Source organism: Carassius gibelio, chromosome A23 (genome assembly GCF_023724105.1).
Source record: "Carassius gibelio isolate Cgi1373 ecotype wild population from Czech Republic chromosome A23, carGib1.2-hapl.c, whole genome shotgun sequence".
Lineage (NCBI taxonomy): Eukaryota > Metazoa > Chordata > Actinopteri > Cypriniformes > Cyprinidae > Carassius > Carassius gibelio.
In genome coordinates, this window is record NC_068393.1 from 9571404 (window position 1) to 9594596 (window position 23193).

Here is a 23193-nt window from a genome sequence, read left to right on the forward strand (position 1 = left end):
CAACTCCACATAGCAAGCGCACTGTGCAGCGCTTGACTACAAAATATCTGACAGCCACATGTCCTCCTCAAATACTAATTTGTATGTTATCACTTCTGATGAGGCTCAAGACTAACACAAACTCATTATGCAGCATGTTTGGTTTGGTTTTAACTGTGTATAACGTCCCACAGCAGAGGAGCATAATGCAGCTTAGTGTTTGGATGTGCGTTTTTCCATTAGGCAGAGAGGTAGAGGAGTTTAGCACTCTTCTCCACTCTATGGACCCTGTTTGGACAGCTGGTGAGAAATGCAGCATGTGCTGTTAGGTGCCATAGCCACAGCTTCAGTAAGCTGGCACAAGCACATACAGCCACTGGAGTCCCTCACTCCACAGCCATTGTCTTTATGTACAATGGGCATCTCCAGCGATCACCTGTGAATATCATCCTGCACAACACAATACAAAGAGTCTTTTTTAAAATGTAAAAATATTTTTTTCAATCCAAGTTTAATTTTAGAAGTGCTAATTACTAATTAAATTTGCCTCTGGATGATTAAACAAAAAAAACAGGTGAGGTCTAGGCAAGAAACCACCTAGAACACTCTGTCACCCTCAAAGAAACACCCTAGCAACCACCCAGAATACTCCACTACCCACATAATAACCCTAGCAATCACCCATTAATTCATAATTAGTAACACCCTAGCAACCACCCAGAACATTATAACACATACTAACACTCTAGCAACCACCAAGAACACCATAACACATAGTAACACCCTGGCAACCACCCAGAACATCATAACACATAGTAACACCCTATCAACCACCCAGAACATCTTAACACATAGTAACACCCTGGCAACCACCCAGAACACCATAACACATAGTAACACCCTGGCAACCACCCAGAACACCATAACACATAGTAACACCCTGGCAACCACCCAGAACATCATAACACATTGTAACACCCTAGCAACCACCCAGAACATCATAACACATAGTAACACCCTGGCAATCACCCAGAACACCATAACACACAGTAACACCCTGGCAACCACCCAGAACATCATAACACACAGTAACACCCTGGCAATCACCCAGAACACCATAACACACAGTAACACCCTGGTAACCACCCATAACACCATAACACATAGTAACACCCTGGCAACCACCCAGAACACCATAACACATAGTAACACCCTGGCAACCACTCAGAACACCGTAACACACAGTAACACCCTGGCAACCACCCAGAACACCATAACGCATAGTAACACCCTGGCAACCACCCAGAACACCGTAACACACAGTAACACCCTGGCAACCACCCAGAACATTATAACGCATAGTAACACCCTGGCAATCACCCAGAACACCATAACACATAGTAACACCCTGGCAACCACCCAGAACACCATAACACACAGTAACACCCTGGCAACCACCCAGAACACCATAACACACAGTAACACCCTGGCAACCACCCAGAACACCATAACACCCTGGCAACCACCCAGAACACCATAACACACAGTAACACCCTGGCAACCACCCAGAACACCATAACACACAGTAACACCCTGGTAACCACCCAGAACACCATAACACATAGTAACACCCTGGCAACCACCCAGAACACCATAACACATAGTAACACCCTGGCAACCACCCAGAACACCATAACACACAGTAACACCCTGGCAACCACCCAGAACACCATAACACCCTGGCAACCACCCAGAACACCATAACATATAGTAACACCCTGACAACCACCCAGAACACCATAACACCCAGTAACACCCTGGCAACCACCCAGAACATTGTAACACACAGAAACACCCTGGTAACCACCCAGAACACCATAACACACAGTTACACCCTGGCAACCACCCAGAACATTATAACACACAGTAACACCCTGGTAACCACCCAGAACACCATAACACATAGTAACACCCCGGCAACCACCCAGAACATTATAACGCATAGTAACACCCTGGCAACCACCCAGAGCACCATAACACACAGTAACACCCTGGCAACCAACTAGAACATTAGTCCATAGTAACACTCTGGCAACCACCCAGAACACCATAACACATAGTAACACCCTGGCAACCACCCAGAACACCATAACACCCTGGCAACCACCCAGAACACCATAACATATAGTAACACCCTGGCAACCACCCAGAACACCATAACATATAGTAACACCCTGACAACCACCCAGAACACCATAACACCCAGTAACACCCTGGCAACCACCCAGAACATTGTAACACACAGTAACACCCTGGTAACCACCCAGAACACCATAACACACAGTTACACCCTGGCAACCACCCAGAACATTATAACACACAGTAACACCCTGGTAACCACCCAGAACTCCATAACACATAGTAACACCCTGGCTAGGGATGCACGATAATATCGGCACAATATCGGTATCGGCCGATAAAAGCTTAAAATGACCATTATCGGTATCGGCCGATATGAATATTTCTGCCGATGAGCCAAACCGATATTGTCCAAGTGAAATAATTGACCTGTTTTTCAGATGTGAATGTCTGTCTACATTTGTAAAATAATAAATTTATGGTAGAATCAGTACAGAAGAGATACATGGATTTCTCTTCAGTAAAATTAAAGTTTAAATATATCAGTATATATTTGTATATATATCGATATCGGTATCGGCATCGGACAAAATTATTTTGAAAATATCGGCATATCGAATATCGGCCAAAATCCAATATCGTGCATCCCTAACCCTGGCAACCACCCAGAACACCATAACACATAATAACACCCTGGCAACCACACAGAACACCATAATACATAGTAACACCCTGGCAACCACCCAGAACACCATAACACCCTGGCAACCACCCAGAACACCATAACACATAATAACACCCTGGCAACCATCCAGAACACCATAACACATAGTAACACCCTGGCAACCACACAGAACACCATAATACATAGTAACACCCTGGCAACCACCTAGAACATTATAACACATAGTAACAGACTAGTAATCAAGTCTTTCATTCACTATGAACACACATCAGGTTCAGCTGCTTCAGTTGTTGGCAAATGCCCTGTAAGCAAGCAAGTGCTCCATGACAAATGTTATGTGTTATGCATTTAACTGTCCCATTTAAACATCCATGGTTACTAAGAACGCCTTCTTTCTGGGTTAAACAAATTGGATCTTCTTGTTGACCCCTCTCAGAGATCTCAGCCAGATCATGTTGATTTGCTTGGCCACTCCAGCAGTTCAGTTTGCCCACCCAAATTCATTTTCCTTAACTTTAGCCAAGGGTCAATGACGTATAATAGTGTCCACGATAAAGAAAATACAGTAAAAACACATGAGCCAAGCTTCCAGATGTACTCTGTATTCATGCTGGTTTCACATGGTTGTGAAAAACCTTTACAATACATCATTTTCAAGAAATGCTTCAATTTAATGGCTCTTTTAGTGACATTTAGTTTATACTGTGTGTTTAGTCTTTTAGTTTTATTACATTTAATGCCACAATATTTCAAATATTTTTGAAATATTAATAAAGCAGTAAAGCAGTTTTGTTAACTGATTTTGAAATATATATATATATATATATATAGATAGATAGATAGATAGATAGATAGATAGATAGATATTTATTTATATAAACTGTGCGTGTGTGTGTGAAATCCAAATATACTATAAACTACTGACAATATTAAAAACAATAAAACATTTTAGTTATATGTTCTAATGAATGATAAATAAATAATAAATGTGCAATTAATCACATATATAGAGGACCAAAATGTACTTGTCCTCTAATTCTGGCCTACAAGTCAGTGTTTTTGTAATTAAGCCCTATTAAGCAAAGCATAAAAGTGACCTTTCTGTGCACCCTAATTAGGTGAGCACAGAACACACATTATAAAGCTTACCTCTCTACTGCTAAAGTCCACAAGGGTCAAGAACCCGAATGAAAAAAAAAAATCACATCACCACCTGCAAAATCACGTCCCACAGTTCCGACGCTCTCTGAGGTGTGACTGCAACACCCGTCAACAGACTAACCTACTGCCCAACAGTGTGCCAAGAGTGGTTAGTCAGGCTAGGGACAGCCCCCAGGCCACGGAGCAGAGACAAGGAGGGACTGTTCACTTAATTTTAGCCATACAGAACAGCTAGCCAAAGCTCTCTAGCAAAAAGAACAGCCTTTGATAGAGAAAAAAACCCTCCCCTTCAAACTCAAATGAAAGAACAGAAGAGGAATTGAACAGACAATCTGGAAATTAACAGACAGAGAAATGACAGAAAGCAAGAGGCGATCCGTATTTTGGGAAAAACGCACACCTACGTACCAATTTTCCCATTATTCTTCACCTCTTGCAATCTCTTCTCTTCCATAAATAGCTCCAGCTTCAACAGGTCCTCACATTGTGTGCAATATCCTGCAGTAAAGCAAACTTTGTGTTCCAGCTCAATTCAGTACATGCAAGCTATGAATGGAAGCCCAACAAAAACATAAACACCAACTGACATTTAAGGGGGAAAAAATACATAAGAGAAAATTAAATTTACCTTAAAAGCACATATGCTTGCTTGGTAGAAATGTACTCTTTGAAAAACATTAATAACACTTTTAAAAAAAGTTTAAATGAAAACAATATTTTAATAAAATAATATTTTTAAAAAAATGTATATAAAGTTAGTGTGTGTGTGTTTGTGTGTGTGTACAAGCCATAATTCATTCTGGCTTTCTCACACTCTTACATTCTCCTTTCACATACATACATTTCTACCTTTTTTGGCATCCATTACTTCCTGTTTAAGACCAGGAAATACATGTGCAAGACCTGCTCAGCTCTTCCTCACAATTTTACAGTTATGGTATTCAAAGTCATCCTTTTCTTTTAGTGTACATATTTTAAGTTTTTAACTTCAACATATCATTATGTAACCTACATGTTCTACAGATCTGTGAACACGTTTTAAGACACTGATTTTGATTGTATTAACAGTGATTAATGCTAAGGAAATTTTCTACTGGTCCGGTTCGCCCAGGGGTTTACATTTTTTTTACTTGCCCTGGCAAAATTTTCACAGGACTTGCCACAATCAATCAATCAATCAATAAGACTTATTGTTTTCATTGTTGACTGTAACATTGTATTGTTATAAATAATAACCATTTTGCACAAATAGGTACAAAAGTTAAAAGATAAAACTGAAATGAACCATTCTTTTTCAGGTCTTTCAGGAAGGTCTAACTATTCCAGTTAAGGATGCACTGATCAGGATTTTATTTATTTTACACTCAAATGAGCCGATTTCGGGCCTCATTGAATTTTTTTTTTTAATTCTTATTCTTTTTTCTTTTTTCCACATTTATTAAATGTTTATTTTGCTCTGTTACTGGCCAAACTAACCTTGGACAGAAAAACAAATAACCATAAATATATGCAACATGAAGCAAGTGCACAAAACAAATATATCAGAGGGCTGAAATAATATTTTATTATTGCTATTTATCATTATTAGTTTTATTACCTTAATTATATGTGTGTGTGCACTATGTTTGTACTTTCTGTACTGGAAGCTCCTGACGAAATTTCTTCTGTGTGTAAACACTTGGCAATAAAGCTCTTTCTGATTCTGATGAAAATGCTAATTCAATCTCTGCAGCAGGTGGCGCTTATAGAACACTAGTCTAGCACTGAGTTATTGCTGCACGCAGAGCTGTGCTAATTACAGTTTTTCTCAGTCGCTTTGGTACATTTCTCGAATCAAACTCACAATTTGCAAAACATAAAGTGCATTTCTCAAAACAACTCGTACAAATAGCAAATCACCATGAATTACCTGCAAAAGCCAGTTTCTTGCTCAAAATCCTTAGTTCATCTCTCAAAAATAAATATCTGTGTCAATGAACATATCACTGCCATCAGAATGACAAGTCCTTGTGTCATAGTTTACGGATAAGACAGTCAAATCACTTAGTCATGTTGTCAATATAACAGTGTACTCTGGAGGGATGTTCTGATGTAAACCTCTGTATTGAACAATATGCCATATGCTTATGTATGCCATATATCCATTTCAAACGTACACATTTACACATTACTGTATGTGGGGTATTGATTGAAAGAGACTGGATAGAATTCCCAGTTACACTTTTACAAAGTCTGACCAAAAAAAAAAAAAAACCTTTACAATGTCATTGTGATATAGAAAAGGAAAAACAAATATGGACACAAATATGAAAATAAGTCCATTTTCAGAATGTGTAACTCTTGTGTTGTCGTCTGTCTATACAGTATAAGCTTTTCAACTGAAGATTCATGAGATGAACCTTTGAGCTATTTCAGAGAAATGGTTTATCATTGGTTTATCATCTACATTCTCTTCATAAGTCAAGATTCACTTGCACAATTCATGCCAAATGTACAAAAAGTCTAATAATAATGTGTAAAAATAAATATAAAAAGTGTGCTAGGCAGTTTTTGACAACTAGATTAACCATTTTGCATTTAATGACTTATATGATGAACTAAAGACTAGATGTTTTGGGGGGTAAGACTATTGCACAGAAAACTGTATAATACATTTTGAGCGACATGACATTAGCAACTGATAATGTAGGAAACTGCCGATAAACATGCATAATCAATTGAATGAATGTACAAAAGCAATCGCAACTTGTTCAAAAGAATGAGAAACTGGTTTTATGATGTGTATAAATGACTAAATGATGTGGAGGTTGTACAAGTAGTTTTGAGAATTTCATTTCTGTTTTGAAAAATGCACCAAAGTGACTGAGAAAAACTGTAACACTCATTTAATGTGTATTTAATGATGGTAAGAGGAAAAAGAAAATGCCATCGAAACTATTCTGAAGACAGTCAGTTCTCCTCAGATATACATCCATATTCACCCCACCCTAATTACATAATTATGGTTTTCTTTCAGTATTTCAATGAATTTGTTCTGTCTGGGACAGTATTTTCTATGCTGGCACGACTTCTCTCATCTTTGTGTCCGTCTTCAGTGCATCGGTCTTAAAGATGATCACTACGTTTGTGTTACCAAACTGCATCCTGTCAGGAATTACCTGAATATTACTAAAATAAGAATAACCTAAAATATTACAGACAGTTAAGGTTATACTGGCATTGCCAGATATTGAAAAATAAATAATTAAATAATTATAATTATATATATGTATGTGTAAGGAGAATGCATGTGTGTGAGAGTGCCAGAATGAATTATGGCTTGTACGGCCCCTCATAGTATGTATACACACACACACACACACACACACATATATATTATAATCATTTTCCATTTCAATTTTAGTTAATGTTTTAGTAATGTTTTATTTCACGTAAAACAAATGCTTTTCTTAGAGTGTAGTTTTAGTCCACTATAATAATGCATGCTTCTTACATCTTGAATCTTCAAAACATTTAAAATGTTAAAAACCTAATTTTATATTATATTATTACATATTATATATATATATATATATATATATATATATATATACACTGAAAAACTGCAAACTGAACTAATCTTGCCCAATCATAAAAATATAAGCTCTTATAACATTTTGACCTTGATGCACAGGGAACCTCTATGTGATTTCACTTCTTGTAAAGTTTCTTTTGGTAAAAGAATTTAATTCTTTAATGAGGCTTTTTCATTATATAATTTTTCCAATTCTTTATTCATTATTAAATTATATCATTTAAAAAGTTATGCTCCTCCCCCCAAAAATATGTTTCAATAAAAATAAAATATTCAAGTCACTGTATGCAGGAATTTATTTTTAATTATCATTTATTTTTTTATTTTTTGGGGGGGTATTTGTGAATTCACAAATTGAACAAAAAAGAATCACTAACAGACTGTTAGACTAATTCAATGTGAGACACACAAAACTTCCTGTCGCTGTAGTTGGCAGAGCCAACTCAAAAAGAGACAGCACTGCAGATTTGGTGGTGGAGCCTCTAGGATTTCAGCCTCTTAGGTACAAATCCAAGCAGAAGCAGCCCACAAACTGGAGAGTAGCTCAGATCTCCATCCTGCCTTAACCACAAATGTTCTCCAATCAGCATTGCATTAATGCCCTGGGTGCCCCAAGGAGACGACCCTGCCATCCATCTCCCATAGGGCGCGATAAACAGAAAGCATCTGTGAATAACCAAGTTATCAACCACAAACTCATTCCTGCAACCATGGTGGTCCACCAACAGATGCTAAACATTACATTTTCAAATCATACAGACAAAGAAACTCTGGTTAACGGGCACAAACAACAATTCAAGAAAACAACGATTCGAACCGACAGTTCAGGAGAATAAACATCAGTGGAACTGAATGAAGGGACGGAGATCTTGGACATCAAACTGTCCTAAAATCATGAACCAGTAAAGGAATATGTGAGATGCTGTAATCTACACTTGCTGAATAAGTGCTTTTAATGCCAGAGGAATTAGCTTTCCTGGCCAAACAATTCAAACAAAATGTTTAAAGTGCCGTTCGATGCAATAGCACTAAAATCCTGCCATTTTTGCAGATTGTTCTGGCGGTGCCATACTCACACAGCCACAATTCAAGAGGATGGTTGCTATGCAGTTGCTAGGGTGTTCTGCACTGAAAATAAAAATATCCAGTTAAATTTATGCTAAAAAACGCAGCTGTGGCTGCCAGAAATGGCAATGTGACATTTTACTGTTTTTCCCTGGAAATGATATGGTAATTCACAGTTTTACAGTAGAATCACACACAATGAAATGTTAAAACAATTTTTAACCATATTTTTTTTTTCAAATTACAAACATTTGTTAATAGGGCATTACTCTACAGTTGATAAAATGTTGCAGGAGGTTGTTAAGTGATCACTTACTGGCTCAATACAATCGTTTTTATCATTTATCTTTTTCACTGAGTCCCAGGCATGTTTTAATACCTGAAAATAGTCTGATTGCTTAGAAGTAAATGCACATCCCTCCCCATCAAGCCTCACAGTTTAAGGCCTTATTCGCATCTGTAGCACAGCATCCTGCTGAACACACCGAACATTTAGGGTTAATAAAGAATGAGTAGATTAAAAAAGTGTTGCAGGCCTTTTTCCTCACTGAGGGGTGGTAAAGGGAAAGCAAACGAGCCGAAGTGTGTGTTTATAAGTGTGTGTTTGTGTGTGTGTGTGTGTGTGTGTGTAGGGTGGGACAGGCAGTGAAAGAACAGAGACTGCCTGTTCCAGTGATGAAGTCAGCGTAGTGCCATTACATACTTCCTGCGCTAATCAAATATGTCTCCATGACAAGCAAACGCACAATGACCAAACCACAACACATGCAACATTCACAGCGAGCTAACTGTAAATCATAATGAGCATGTAAACTACTCAGCTACAAGAACTGATCAACAAAAATCAAATATATTGAATACCGAAGGGACGTGTCTCCTTCCATGATGGTTACAGCATCCACAGGAAATGATAGGCTAATCTGTCCATCCTATTGTGACTGAGCTATTATTTGTACTTCCCGCTATCAGTCATCACTGAGACTTCACACACTAAATCACACAGCAGTCAGACCCTTGTCAAGAACTTAATCTACCGCACAATGTTACTATACAGCCATGGCCAATATTATCGGCACCCTTGGTAAATATGATCAAAGTATACTTCAGAGATATTTTACTAATACGAATTTCTAGGGGTGCCAATAATTGTGTCCAACGAGTATTTGAGAAAAACCTTTATTTCATAACTACATTTCCCCCCCATTTTAAATTCTTCTTATGCAGTAAAAAAGGATACATTTTTGTGATTTTTTTAAATTAAAGATCAAAAGGATTAACAATGCAGATGAATTTTCACAGCCTTCTTTGATCGTATTTTCCAAGGGTGCCCATATTTTTGGCCATGACTCTATATAACCCAAGAGAAAGTCTGCTACAAATACATAGCTAAAACACAATCAAGCACACCTACGTCCAATTACACATCAGGAATTCCTGTGGCATGACTCTTTCGTGAACCTTTATGTCAGTAAACGTTCGCACACTGTAATCTAACTGCGGCGGTCGGTTTCAAACTGTTTTGATTGAGCATTTCAATTTGATGCGAAACTTGAAACTTCAGAAAGAACCAAGTAAAACACACTAATCAGTGACCACACTCGTTTTATGACTATACATAAATGGCTCAATATGCTTGTAAAGAAATCCCTGTGATTATGGCTAATATCACAGAGTAACTTTTTAACTGCTCTACAATCAACAGCAAGAATTATTACTGTGTGTCGCTCGGTAGCACTTCTATTGCACTGCTCTCTTACACATCTATAACTCTTTCCCTGGATTCTTCTATGATGTAAACAGTATATGATTCTCCTCAAGCAGACCAATTCAAAGACCAGTGTGACATAATGAAGTCTGCGTTACATCTGCTTTGTGTATTCAGGTGGATACAATAAGCTGAAACAGTCCATACGAGGTCCGATATGAAGTGACAGCTCATAGCATGAGAGAGAGAGAAGTAATTATCATGTAGGTAGCAAATCATATCAGCTATTTACTGAGCTACTAACAACCAACCAGCCCACTTCAAATGAAAGGTTTTCTTATACGCTCCAAACTGTGGTCATATTTAATGGCTGTTTAGCTGTATTCGGAGCTGTACGGCAGAAGAGCACCCTTCATTGATGTTCTCACACACAGTCTACAGTCTGTACATCCTTCAGGAAACTTCTTTTATGGACTTCTGCATCATTCATCACGCTATTACACTGTTTGCCTGTGGAAGCTATGCAATGTTGGCTAAAATACACCTATTACATGTGTAATGTCCCAAGATGCTTTAAAGAGGAACATCACACAAGGTTTACAAAGAAATAAATGTCTGCATGTTGTGTTCCCACAATAGAACATGTTTTTCGCCATCTTCTTACATTTTGCATAGCCTTTCTTCTCACAATAATGATATGACACTGATATTCAAGATATTTTACATGACTATTCTTCAGAACATACAATAATACTACCATAGCCTCCTGGGACCCAGGCAAAGACCTTTGTCCTCTGTAGAGGACATTCTATTTTAGTGAACTCCTCTGAGACGTACATGCCACGGTCTGGATGTCCTGTACAGAGCACATTCAGGGCTATTTAGAGATATCAAATGTTTAGCGTTTGGATCATAAACACTTCCTTTCTTTGGTTTTGAAATATGACTGATACTGACAGAATTCAGAGAAATATGATAATATTTTGTAATTGTCATTTAAATCTCACTATTTTTTTTAATTGTCAAAAAAAAAAAAAAAAACAAACAAAAAAAAAGGGGTTTCAAATAGGAATATGACTTTTTGTTGTGAAACAGGGCATACTTTTTATACATGTCTCCTTTACAGGACACCAGAACAAACAATATGTTTATCAGGCATTTTGGGGTCAATAGGGAAATAAATTATAGATCAATATTTATATGAAATATGAGATACTCCCATTATTACACTTCTTTTTCCATTATGGTTTCCCCCAAGAACGCATTAATTTGAAAATTAGATGCAATGTATAGACACATTATATTGAATAGGACCAATTTATGGACATTATACGCACATATTGCATAAAGTAAAATAGTAAATCAAATCATTCTGTTATCTTTCATAACATAGTTGAGATAATCGTCTTTGTACAAAGTTTGGTTACAATTAGCCTGAACCCTAAAAACTGATTGGTGAATGAAAAAGTAAAATATTTTTGTTTTTGCCTATACATGCCTTTTCATGTTTTTTTTTTTTTTTTTAATATTTCTTCTCCATTTGTTTCTTATGCTCACAAACCAATGTAATGGCATAATCCTGACATTATTAATTTATTACTTTTCTATTTCAAACTTCAATCATTAAATTAAATTAAATGACAACCCTACTGTTTTACTGAAGCAACCTTTTTTTTTAAATAATTTATATAATTGACTTAAAAATATTTAATAGTACAGGTTAATAATTTTTATTTTTTTTTCTATTTTTTTGTAATAGATTCGCTAACCATAACCAAAAATGCTGTCTATGTAGAAAGCTCACTATGTTTTGAGACACAGCCGATGTCTCTGGTGAGGCGTTTAATGCGTGATGACGCAGTAACTATTAGTTCCCATCTCGTGAAGTCATATGATGACTCTTTCTTTCTGCTCCAGTGTTTGGTGTAGCTGAACCCCTGGTAAAGAGTGGCAAACCAAAGTGCGCGTTTCCTTTCACTTTCAGCGACGACATACGCATTAAACACAGACTCACACACTGGGTTCAAATTAGTTCTCGCAAGAATTAATTAGCAGAGGGATGCAACTTTTAAGAGTTTTTCATTTGTGGTTATGTAAAACGTGTAATTATTTTAACTACAGAAAGAGAACGAGAGACTGCTGTTGCATCTGACATGTTGCATGCCATGATAGTGAACATGAAAGCAGAACCAGTACCAGCGATCTTCCATTAAAAAGCACACTGTACTTCTTGCACAAGCGTATTATTTACCATATGGGTCAAAACTACTGTATCTTATTTACAGTTAAAAACAAACTAGGGTCGCTTTTTTCACAAGCACTCACATATATGATGCTCTTACACATAACACAGGGAAACTGCATAATCAAAACAGTGTTGCTCGTAACACATTATTTGCATAACATGCATACAATAACATTTAATAGAAATAATAATTCATGTAATAACATCTAATTTCAACCATTGTATGCCCAATTCTGTACATTCAGGCACTACAGAAGTGTACTGAACGAAAATGCTTTACCTTACTCATGTTTTTGGAGAATATTCCAACTAAAAAAAATGTTTCCTTAAAGATTTCACGAGCTACATTCCCAACGAGTCAATGGACTGTCACTCGACTACTGATGGAGATCTTTTCTTTACTCTCACTAGACTCCGAGTCTGGCAGGGGGAGGAGCTAGTATAGCGGGAAAAGAACACTGTGGAATGTTGTGACTGGAAGCAAACTTTTCTGATTGGCGGCATCCTGACGAATCGATAGCTGATTGGATGCGATGCCAATTAGAAGCGCCTGCCTTAATGAATATCTTTCACTATAGCATCACTTTCATTGAGATAATTAGCTAATTTCTGCTTAAAATAATTAAAATTATATTTAATTGTTTATTTATGAATGAATTATATCATCTAATTTTTTTATTGTATATTATATTATATTATTAGCCTATGTTTTCCCTTACTCAACAGGAAATTGTGGTATTAACAACAATAAATAAGCAAGCAAAGTTTAAACAACTTTGCAAATAATAAATTTGATATTAAATTAAATCTTATATTACTTTGTGGCTGGTGTGCATTAGACTGTTATTTATTATTTTTAATGTTACATACATCATTTTATCTACAGTACGAATGTATATACAAAGGTATGCAAGTGTGGCCCTCTATTAAAAACACAATAGCGACATCCACTGGTCACATGTGGAGTTTTCTAGAGATGCAGCATGTAAAGCGCGCTCAGTAGTATTCAAACGCAATTTAAATTGCGTAAAATGTAACTTTTGTTACATTTCTTAAAAGACGGAAGTTCCAAGCACACAATAAAAATGATAAACACCTTCAACTAGTCCATGGAACAAACATCCCAGACTTATTTGTGAAACAGACAAATTTGTTTGTTTTTGCCAATTAAGACCGATCAAACATTACATGATTAAAACGAATGGCCTCCAAACTAAGTGATGAATCTAAGCCATCAGTCTACGAGCAGAATAAACCGAAATGTGCTCTGTGGAATCGCACAGTCCAGCAGATGTGGCTTCCAGCACTGAAGCCCCACACGAACACCATCTGATATGTGCTAATGATTGATGCATTTGTGAAATAAGCTCAGTGTATACAGAAAACAGTAGGACTGATGTATGAAATCCAAACTCAAATCAGCAAATAGCAATGTTTTGCTGAATGTTTATTTGAATTACTTAGGGAATGTTTGTGAATAGTCAGAATTGGAAATAAAATGTGAAATACAATTTTTGATTTTTATTTTTATTAGGGTTCATATATATATATATATATATATATATATATATATATATATATATATATATATATATATATATATATATATATATATATATATATATATATATAATTTTATTTCATTAATTGATTTGTTCTTGATTATACTGAGATGTACTGATCTGTTTAAAACCAGATATGGAAATTCCAGTAAATTATATATCTTTTATATATTATTTTATTCAAATCTAGACCAGGAGAGAAAACTAGAAGAATGATTATGAGATTATAAATATATTTTGACTTTTTACTAGTCCACTTCTAGATATACTGACATATATCACAGAATATAAAAATAGAAGATAAGAGTTGTCTGAAGTTGGGATGAAAGGGGTGAAAGAGAAAAGTAGAGAGAAAGCATGAGTATCAGGTGGGGAGGAGAAATGATACAATCCAATTAAGGAGAGTGAGTAAGTAATGCTTGTTGAGAAACGGTCCAGATAGATGTGTGTATGACACACAGGCCGTGGGAGAGTGTGTGCAGACAGGATGTGGAAGGCACATGGTTGGGGAGAAAGGGGCCCTCCAGCAGGCAGAATGTGAACATTAGAGAAACATGTCCTGTCCCACTCACCAAGCCATGTGCATACACATTTATACTGTTTACTGAACCAGAGGAGAGAGTCTTCTTTATCTACAATTCACATTTAATCTTTCAAAATAGAACTGTATTCTTCTGCATTGTACACGCTTTTACTTTTCCATCTCACCCTGTTCTAGTTCTCATATTTAAGGTTAACCCAAGTAACTCATCCCATATATTTGTGCTGTAGACACGACAAATGCCTGAAATCATGTGGCTTGTGGAGGAGAGGTGTTATTACTTTTATAAGCAATCAGAAATATTGTATTAAAAATGTATTATTATCAGTTTTATTTATATAGTATCAGTGTATTATTCTTTATTTAAAAATTATTATAATAATCAACACAAATTATTGTGTATTTGAAGAAACACCCAATGTTTAATCAGATTTTTACGTCATTACATCTTAAGTGTGGGGGAAAACTGTTCTCTGATTATATTTACCTGAACAGTAAATAATTATCAGTATTTGAAACAAATTATATAAACGATTGTACAAATGATTTTTGTGATTATTTCAATCTGCTTTGATAATGAGTTTAAGCTTCAATGGAAATATTTTTTTTTTTATGATTTTCAATTTTATTAGTTTAAATATTATTTGTCAAAAGTGTTTGTCAATATTATTTTGAGTGATAGTGTATATTAAAGGAGGGACTGGAGTCATAGAAAGCAAAATATCATGGAAACTTTAGCAGCTGAACAATGCTCTGGCAAACACCCACAACACTGTAGCATCATAATGATGTGTTTTGTAAAATGTAAAAATGTATCTTGTAATTATAGCCAGGGGACTGTGGTGGGACAAAAATGAAAAAAAAATAGAGTGAAAAAAGGTGGAAGTGTAAATAGAGCATGATCATTACTCACAGACAGCAACCCCCAGCTGTGGAGGTGAAACTGTTTTAAAGAAGGCATGTTTCTGCGGCACAGAGGAGGCCTGTGTTACTTACTGTAGCACCTAAAATTATCCAAAATAATAAAACAGGAAGTCCCCGATATTTCAAAACACCTGTGGCCGAGTCAAAATATACACTTTTACATCTTGTGCCCTTTTCAAATGAATGCACTTTGGAAACACATATTTGTCGTGTGATGATGTAATATTGACCAACAGTTTTAGAGAGAACACAAACATTATTAAAAAAGAGGGGGATGCTGAGAGAGGGAGAGAGAGAGAGAGATGAGAACATGCAGAAAGAGGAAATGGAGGGAGGGGTGAGTGCAGGAATGATTGGGTACAAAAGAGCCAGGGGCTGATTAAATACAGCTGTGGAGAGAGGGAGGGAAATAGATGATGGAGAGAGAGAGAGAGAGAGAGAGAGAGACTGAGGTAGGCTGGTGAGGAGGGGATGGACTGAATGTAGAGGGATTCAGAGAAGGGGTGTGCTAAATGAGAAAAAAAAATGGGGGAGTAAATATGAAGATGCAGCATTGGGTCCACTTTTGTGGACTTTTCGAAAATAAACTTGCTAAAACACTTAATTGCTCATTAACGTAAACATGAACAATAACACAAATGCTGTCTGTTTTTTTTTATTTTTATTTTTTTATTTTTTATGAAAGCCATGATCATTTCCACAAGTGTTGTTTCCATCACATCTCATGTCTTGTGTTTAATAGATGTATGTGGTGGAAATGACATTAACATTTTTAAATGTACACATTTTCAATTTGACAAACTTACAGTACACTGTAAAAAATCCAACTCACAAAAAGTTAGACTAACGATTATATTTTAGTTAACTGGACAATTAAATGCAAAAATGTTGGCATAACTAGTGAAAAGACGTTGGTTCAACAATTGTTGAATTAAATTCAATTTGTAAATTCAAGTTAACAAGCATACAAGTTGGGTTGGAGGTTGGAGCATACGCACTGTAAAGACCATGAAATTGGCGCATGTGCAATGAAGCGCACCAACACCGAACAGACAAATAAGCCTCTCCCTAACTGTGGTGGATACGGTGAATGGGCTAAAGTCCCAAAAAGCTCCTAAAAACATTAAAAGTTGAAATTACATAGCAAAAGTTTTTTTTTTACTATAAAAACTCTATCAGCTAAACAAAAGATTTTAAGTTGGGAGACATGTGACCTTACTCAGTGAATTGAGTTAAGTGAACTAATTCGTTTAAAAGTTGAGTAAACTCAAAAAAGCTGTGCAGCAAATTACCTTGTAATTTTAAGTTAAGTTTTGCATCTTTTTTACAGTGTATGAGTGGCAATGATAAAATATTCTGTTCAGGTTTTATTCTTTTGATAAAACTTTTTGGAACAAATTTGTTTATTATGATGGAAATAAAACAGAGGGAATAAGTAATAATAAAAAAATGGCAAATTTAAGATTATAAATATTAGATTATTTCACTCGGTTTCCATTATTTAAAAAAAATGTAAAAAAAAATGTAATACTTTATAATGGATTTAAATATTTTATATTACATTTATTCATTTATTTACAATACTAATACAACAAATTTAAGAAAGTGAAAAGTAAAAAAACAACAACAACAACAAAAAAATCATTATTTTAAAACTAGTAATGATACCGTGATAAATGTGGTCATTTTTTACAATGAAAAAAAAGCTAAAATTTTATTATAAAAGTGACTATAAGGCAGAAGTAACACCCAATATTTGAACTGATTTTCATATGTTTTATGAAACGCTGAATCATATGCCACTTCTCAATCTTTGCCAATTTCCAAACTCACTCCCAAAACATTTACAGTACCACACAAACTCTGCAGCAGGCAAATGTCAGGGTCGTATTCTGAATGGTGAAGGAAAGCAAACAGATGTCATAGAAAATATGTTATTATTATGACCCCAGCACACTAATGCTTTGATGAAGTGGCACTAAAAGGGCAGGGATGGCTTTCCTTTTCCTCTCAAGTGTTTCCAGTTCACATTCCTCACTGCGCACACAATTTTTCCCATGTTCCCTCACTACACACACATCCTCTTTCTGTCAGAGTAACACCATGATGTCTGACCGTGTCCTCCTGAGAATATGCAGACAGTAACACACTGTAGGTGTGTGTGTCCTTAGCCTAACAGAGATCAGTTTCATCTGAGAATGAGGGAATGTGAAACAGACAGATCAGTGCTTCCAGAATTCCAGTGATTGAGACGAACTTGTGACCACAGTGTGAGGACGTTGTGAGTAGACGCCAATGTGTTGTTAAGTGGTTGCTAGGGTTTTCCAAATATTTGAAGATATACTGCTATGCAGTTACTAGGGTGTACTGGGTGGCTTCTATTGCCTAAATTGTAATTCTAATTGCTCAGAAATGTAATCGTTTTCATTCATAGCACAAAGTGTTCTTTTTTTATGTGCATGTTGGGATCAGTGGAAGAAGAAATAAAAACATGTTTATGTCCCTGTATGTGCTTTATACCAACAGCATGCATGAGTGTGTGTTCCTGGGAAAAACAAAGCCTATTTATACGTTGACCAGGCGTTTTCCTGTGCGGTGTTTTTAGTGGATGACTGTGGATTATGGCTGCAGTAAACTAGCACTTGTTAAAGTTTCTGTCATTCCATGCATATTCTAGGAATATACCATAAGTCCCAAAGAGCAAAGGTAAACAAAGAGGATAGTTTGAGAACAGCTGTGTTTTCTCATTGCAGAGGAAACTCAGGAAACCATAATGCACAGCAGTTTGCTGGATATTGATTAGAACCAGCGAAAGGACTGAAATAATGATTTCAATAGGAATTCATCACTTAAAATATTTTGTCAGTCAAGGACTCTACTTATTAATCAGTGTTTAAATATTTTGCTCAAACAAGCCTATCACAAGTTTTGAAAAACAAACAAAATAAAAAAGAAACAAAACAAAATAAGATAAGATAAAAAAAATAAAACAAAAACAAAAAAAAACAATAAAACAAAACAATAGATTATAGAAAATTAAACAATAAATAAAATAAAAAAGGAGGTTAATAAAACAAATAAAATAAAATAAAATAAAATAAAATAAAATAAAATAAAATAAAATAAAATAAAATAAAATAAAATAAAATAAAATAAAATTAAATTAAATTAAATTAAATTAAATAAATGTTCCAGGTCAAAGTGACCATCCAGATGTATAACTCTCCCTCAGAGACAAAGAAGAATGACACACAATGTAAGACAGCTTGCAGACCTCAAAGATTCTCAAGACAGAGACTGGAATGAAGTCTTGGTATTCATCACACTAAAACAATAGCAGTTCTCAATAGCAAGATTCTGAGAGGTTAAAGCTTTTCTATGTTAATTTATAAAAAATAAAAAATAAAAATAAACAGCCAAGGGCTACGAATAATGCAATCTGTAATGAAAGGGCACAATGATTGATTTGGTGTGACGAGTAGGTAATACATGGATCTAAACGGTCGTGGGTTCAGATCCTGTGAGGGTTGATCTATGAAGCCCTTGACTTCTGGACACCAAAACTGTGGTTGCTCTACTGGGGCATAGAAAGCATCAGCTAAATGTCAGATTGCTAGTTACTGTAGATAGCACCATAAATGGGCTATATGATTGCATTACACAGTGTTTCATTATAGTCTCATCAGCAGACCAAAATCCTCCTCTATGTCACATGATCATACACTGATTTAGGAGTATCACCATTAAACTGCAACCACAGCAAAAGAAAATAAACTAGTCTGGTATTAAAATAAATATCTGTAAAAGCAAGCATTATGGTTGCAGTAATAGGAGGAAGCATTCAAAATAAACCACAGCCTTATGCAAGTTCGCTTATTAAAATATCAACAGGACAGTGGATGGACTATTTTGCAGTACCTCAGTGATGTAGGTGTTTGGGTACAGATGATGGACATGCGACAAAATATGAAAGTGGCATGGCTGAATAAATGCTGAGAGAGACATATAATGATTCCCAGGCCTTCTTCATGGGATAAGCTACAACTTTGTGACTTCAAACGGAGGGCTCAAAGTTCCCACGCTGGACTACACGTGAACGGGCCTCGGGGACCAGACCATTTTAGACTTTCACTCTCAGGCATGTAAACACACAAACAAGCCCTCCTCAAGTTTTCCAGGCCTTCTTTGTCAGAGTCAACAATCAGGGAGATGTCGTTACTCCTAAACAAACGCACTCATCCTCACACAAAGATCTGAACAAACCCCTAATCTTAAGTATTCAGCGTGTATAACTCATCCCACACTGGTATGATACGTCAAATTATGCAGCTTTTTGAGGAAAAAAAATCCTAACCCTAACCCTAACCCTAAGTGATCATACTTCTGGGTCACACTTTATTTTAAGGTCCCGATCTCACTATTAACAACTGCATCAATATACTATTGATTTGCTGCTTAATAATAGTTAGGGTATCTAAAATATGGTTGTGAATGAACAGCCAACATGATTTAGAATTGGTTCCTAAAATAAAGTGTTAAAAAAAAATTATGATTTTCATATTGTGTGCAATAAAATGGGTGAAAAATGTCTCATATGCTCACTATAAACTAAACTAGGGATCTAAGTTATATCTAGCAAAGAAAAGTCCAAAGACACTTGATCAGTCATCCAGAACACTGTAGCAACCATAAAGAATACCCTAGCAACCACCAGAATTTCAGCAACCACTGAAAACAACCACTAGAGGACCAGAGTAAATATCCAAAGTACTCTCGCAATCAAAATATTATTAATAAACATATTCAGTCAGATGAGGACTCACCAGTGTTTGGAGAACTGGCCCAAAAGAGAGGTCACAAAATTGGCACAATATATTCTTCTTAAATTATGAATAAATAAACAACAGGGAACAGACACTGGCTTTCAAAAAGCAACAATCCAAAATAGCATAGCAACCACCCAGAACACCTTCGTAACCACTGAGTATACCCTAGCAACCATCCTAAATACCCTAGCAACCACACAGCAACACCCTGGCATTGTGATGGCTAGTTTTGCATAGGCAAGCATCACATTTTATTCAAATATATGAACAAATCTATTTTCGATAATGTGATAAATACATGAAAAATCAAGGCAAGCATAAAACACAGTTCTAGACCCTCTAAACATAACAAGCATGTAAGTGCACAACATATATTTGGGCAGATCGCAAATGCATCCTATTTGATACTGTTTTCAATAAAAGTAAGTAAGTTCAACAGCTTGCGAAACTTCTGACTGACCCTTAAGACCTGAAACAAACCCAGTTCATCACATGGGTTTCACCACAGACTCTTGATCATCTGACACTGCAGCACACATATAAATATGTTTTCTGAACTCATCACCTATAGAACATTTTGAAAGTACCCACCTTGGTCAGCCTCATGTTTCCCCTGGACTTTCCTCTCTCCCTCCTTAAAGACCCTGTCACGGGTACCGGTTCTGGCTCATCCCCACAGCTATCCACACTCAGGGCACAACCCATATAGAGATCTGGACCCTGCTGGTCCGTCTCACCACGCTCGCTCTTTCTGGATGATGTTTCCCGAGCACACAAGAGCAGCTGTTTTTGTCTGCTCACTTGAGGCCCTTCCCCTTTTCCTGGCTCTCATTCAAACACAGACGCATGTTCGCCAGTTCACACTCATCTGTCTCTTGTGAGTACACATGGGTAAACAAAGGTGAGAATATACCCATTTAATCAAAAGTCTATTAGCACTCTGAAAGCAGCACGCGTACGGTCAGCCAAATGTACACAACTCACAAGCCAACATCCAGAGGATATCAGCCCCCACCCCCTACTTTTCCCAGAAACACTCACTCCATTGTGCTCAAGTTCTGTCTTTCAGAACATAAACAGATATGTGCAGACATCATTTTTTTTTTTTACCTTAACTGAGATTATGCTATTCATTTAGTGAGTATTTGCTTAGCTTTAGTGGTAGGAGAACATTAAATGATGCCTCAAATCATGCAGGTTGTAGAGGAGAGGTGTGCTAGTACTTTTCTAAAGAATACAATTTATTTTCATCAGGTGGACAAAATAAAATAGGAAAAATGTCCCATAGATGTACATTAAATGAGGAACCTGAGCCACATATAGAGACCATAATATTACAGAGATTTTGAACAACTAGCAACAGCACAGCAACCATCAAAATACCCTAGCAATCACCTGGCAACCACCCTAGCACCCAAGTAATCACTTAGCAACGCCCCATACAATCCACCCAGGACACCCACGTGATCACTTAGCAACACCCTATCATCCACCCAGGACACCCACGTGATCACTTAGCAACACCCTATCATCCACCCAGGACACACAAGAGATCACTTAGCAACACCCTATCATCCACCAAGGACACCCACGTGATCACTTAGCAACACCCTATCACCATCCACCCAGGACATCCACGTGATCACTTAGCAACACCCTTTCATCATCCACCCAGGACACACAAGAGATCACTTAGCAACACCCTATCATCCACCCAGGACACCCACGTGATCACTTGGCAACACCCTATCATCCACCCAGGACACCCACGTGATCACTGAGCAACACCCATCATCCACCCAGGACACACAAGAGATCACTTAGCAACACCCTTTCATCATCCACCCAGGACACACAAGAGATCACTTAGCAACACCCATCATCCACCCAGGACACACAAGAGATCACTTAGCAACCACCCTATCATCCACCCAGGACACCCACGTGATCACTTAGCAACACCCTATCATCCACCCAGGACACACAAGAGATCACTTAGCAACCACCCTATCATCCACCCAGGACACCCACGTGATCACTTAGCAACACCCTATCATCCACCCAGGACACCCACGTGATCACTTAGCAACACCCTATCACCATCCACCCAGGACACCCACGTGATCACTTAGCAACACCCTTTCATCATCCACCCAGGACACACAAGAGATCACTTAGCAACACCCTATCATCCACCCAGGACACCCACGTGATCACTTGGCAACACCCTATCATCCACCCAGGACACCCACGTGATCACTGAGCAACACCCATCATCCACCCAGGACACACAAGAGATCACTTAGCAACACCCTTTCATCATCCACCCAGGACACACAAGAGATCACTTAGCAACACCCATCATCCACCCAGGACACACAAGAGATCACTTAGCAACACCCTATCATCCACCAAGGACACCCACGTGATCACTTAGCAACACCCTATCACCATCCACCCAGGACACCCACGTGATCACTTAGCAACACCCTTTCATCATCCACCCAGGACACACAAGAGATCACTTAGCAACACCCTATCATCCACCCAGGACACCCACGTGATCACTTGGCAACACCCTATCATCCACCCAGGACACCCACGTGATCACTGAGCAACACCCATCATCCACCCAGGACACACAAGAGATCACTTAGCAACACCCTTTCATCATCCACCCAGGACACACAAGAGATCACTTAGCAACACCCATCATCCACCCAGGACACACAAGAGATCACTTAGCAACCACCCTATCATCCACCCAGGACACCCACGTGATCACTT

The 23193-nt window shown here is 37.2% G+C and overlaps 1 protein-coding gene across 6 annotated transcripts in view; it reads right to left on the minus strand.

Annotated features, from left to right (window-relative positions):
• The window catches only part of LOC127945048 (tensin-2), a 48615-nt gene extending 27244 nt beyond the window's left edge, over positions 1 to 21371 (minus strand). For 3 of the 6 annotated variants that reach the window (XM_052541568.1, XM_052541566.1, XM_052541569.1), the window contains exon 1: positions 20998 to 21370. In XM_052541568.1, the coding sequence (XP_052397528.1) occupies positions 20998 to 21111 (114 nt within the window). In that variant the 5' untranslated portion in view covers positions 21112 to 21370. Of the gene's footprint in view, positions 1 to 12833; positions 12995 to 20997 lie in introns of those variants that run through there. The other 3 variants (XM_052541567.1, XM_052541571.1, XM_052541570.1) reach the window with 3 other exon arrangements.
• Between the last annotated feature and the right edge of the window lie 1822 nt (positions 21372 to 23193).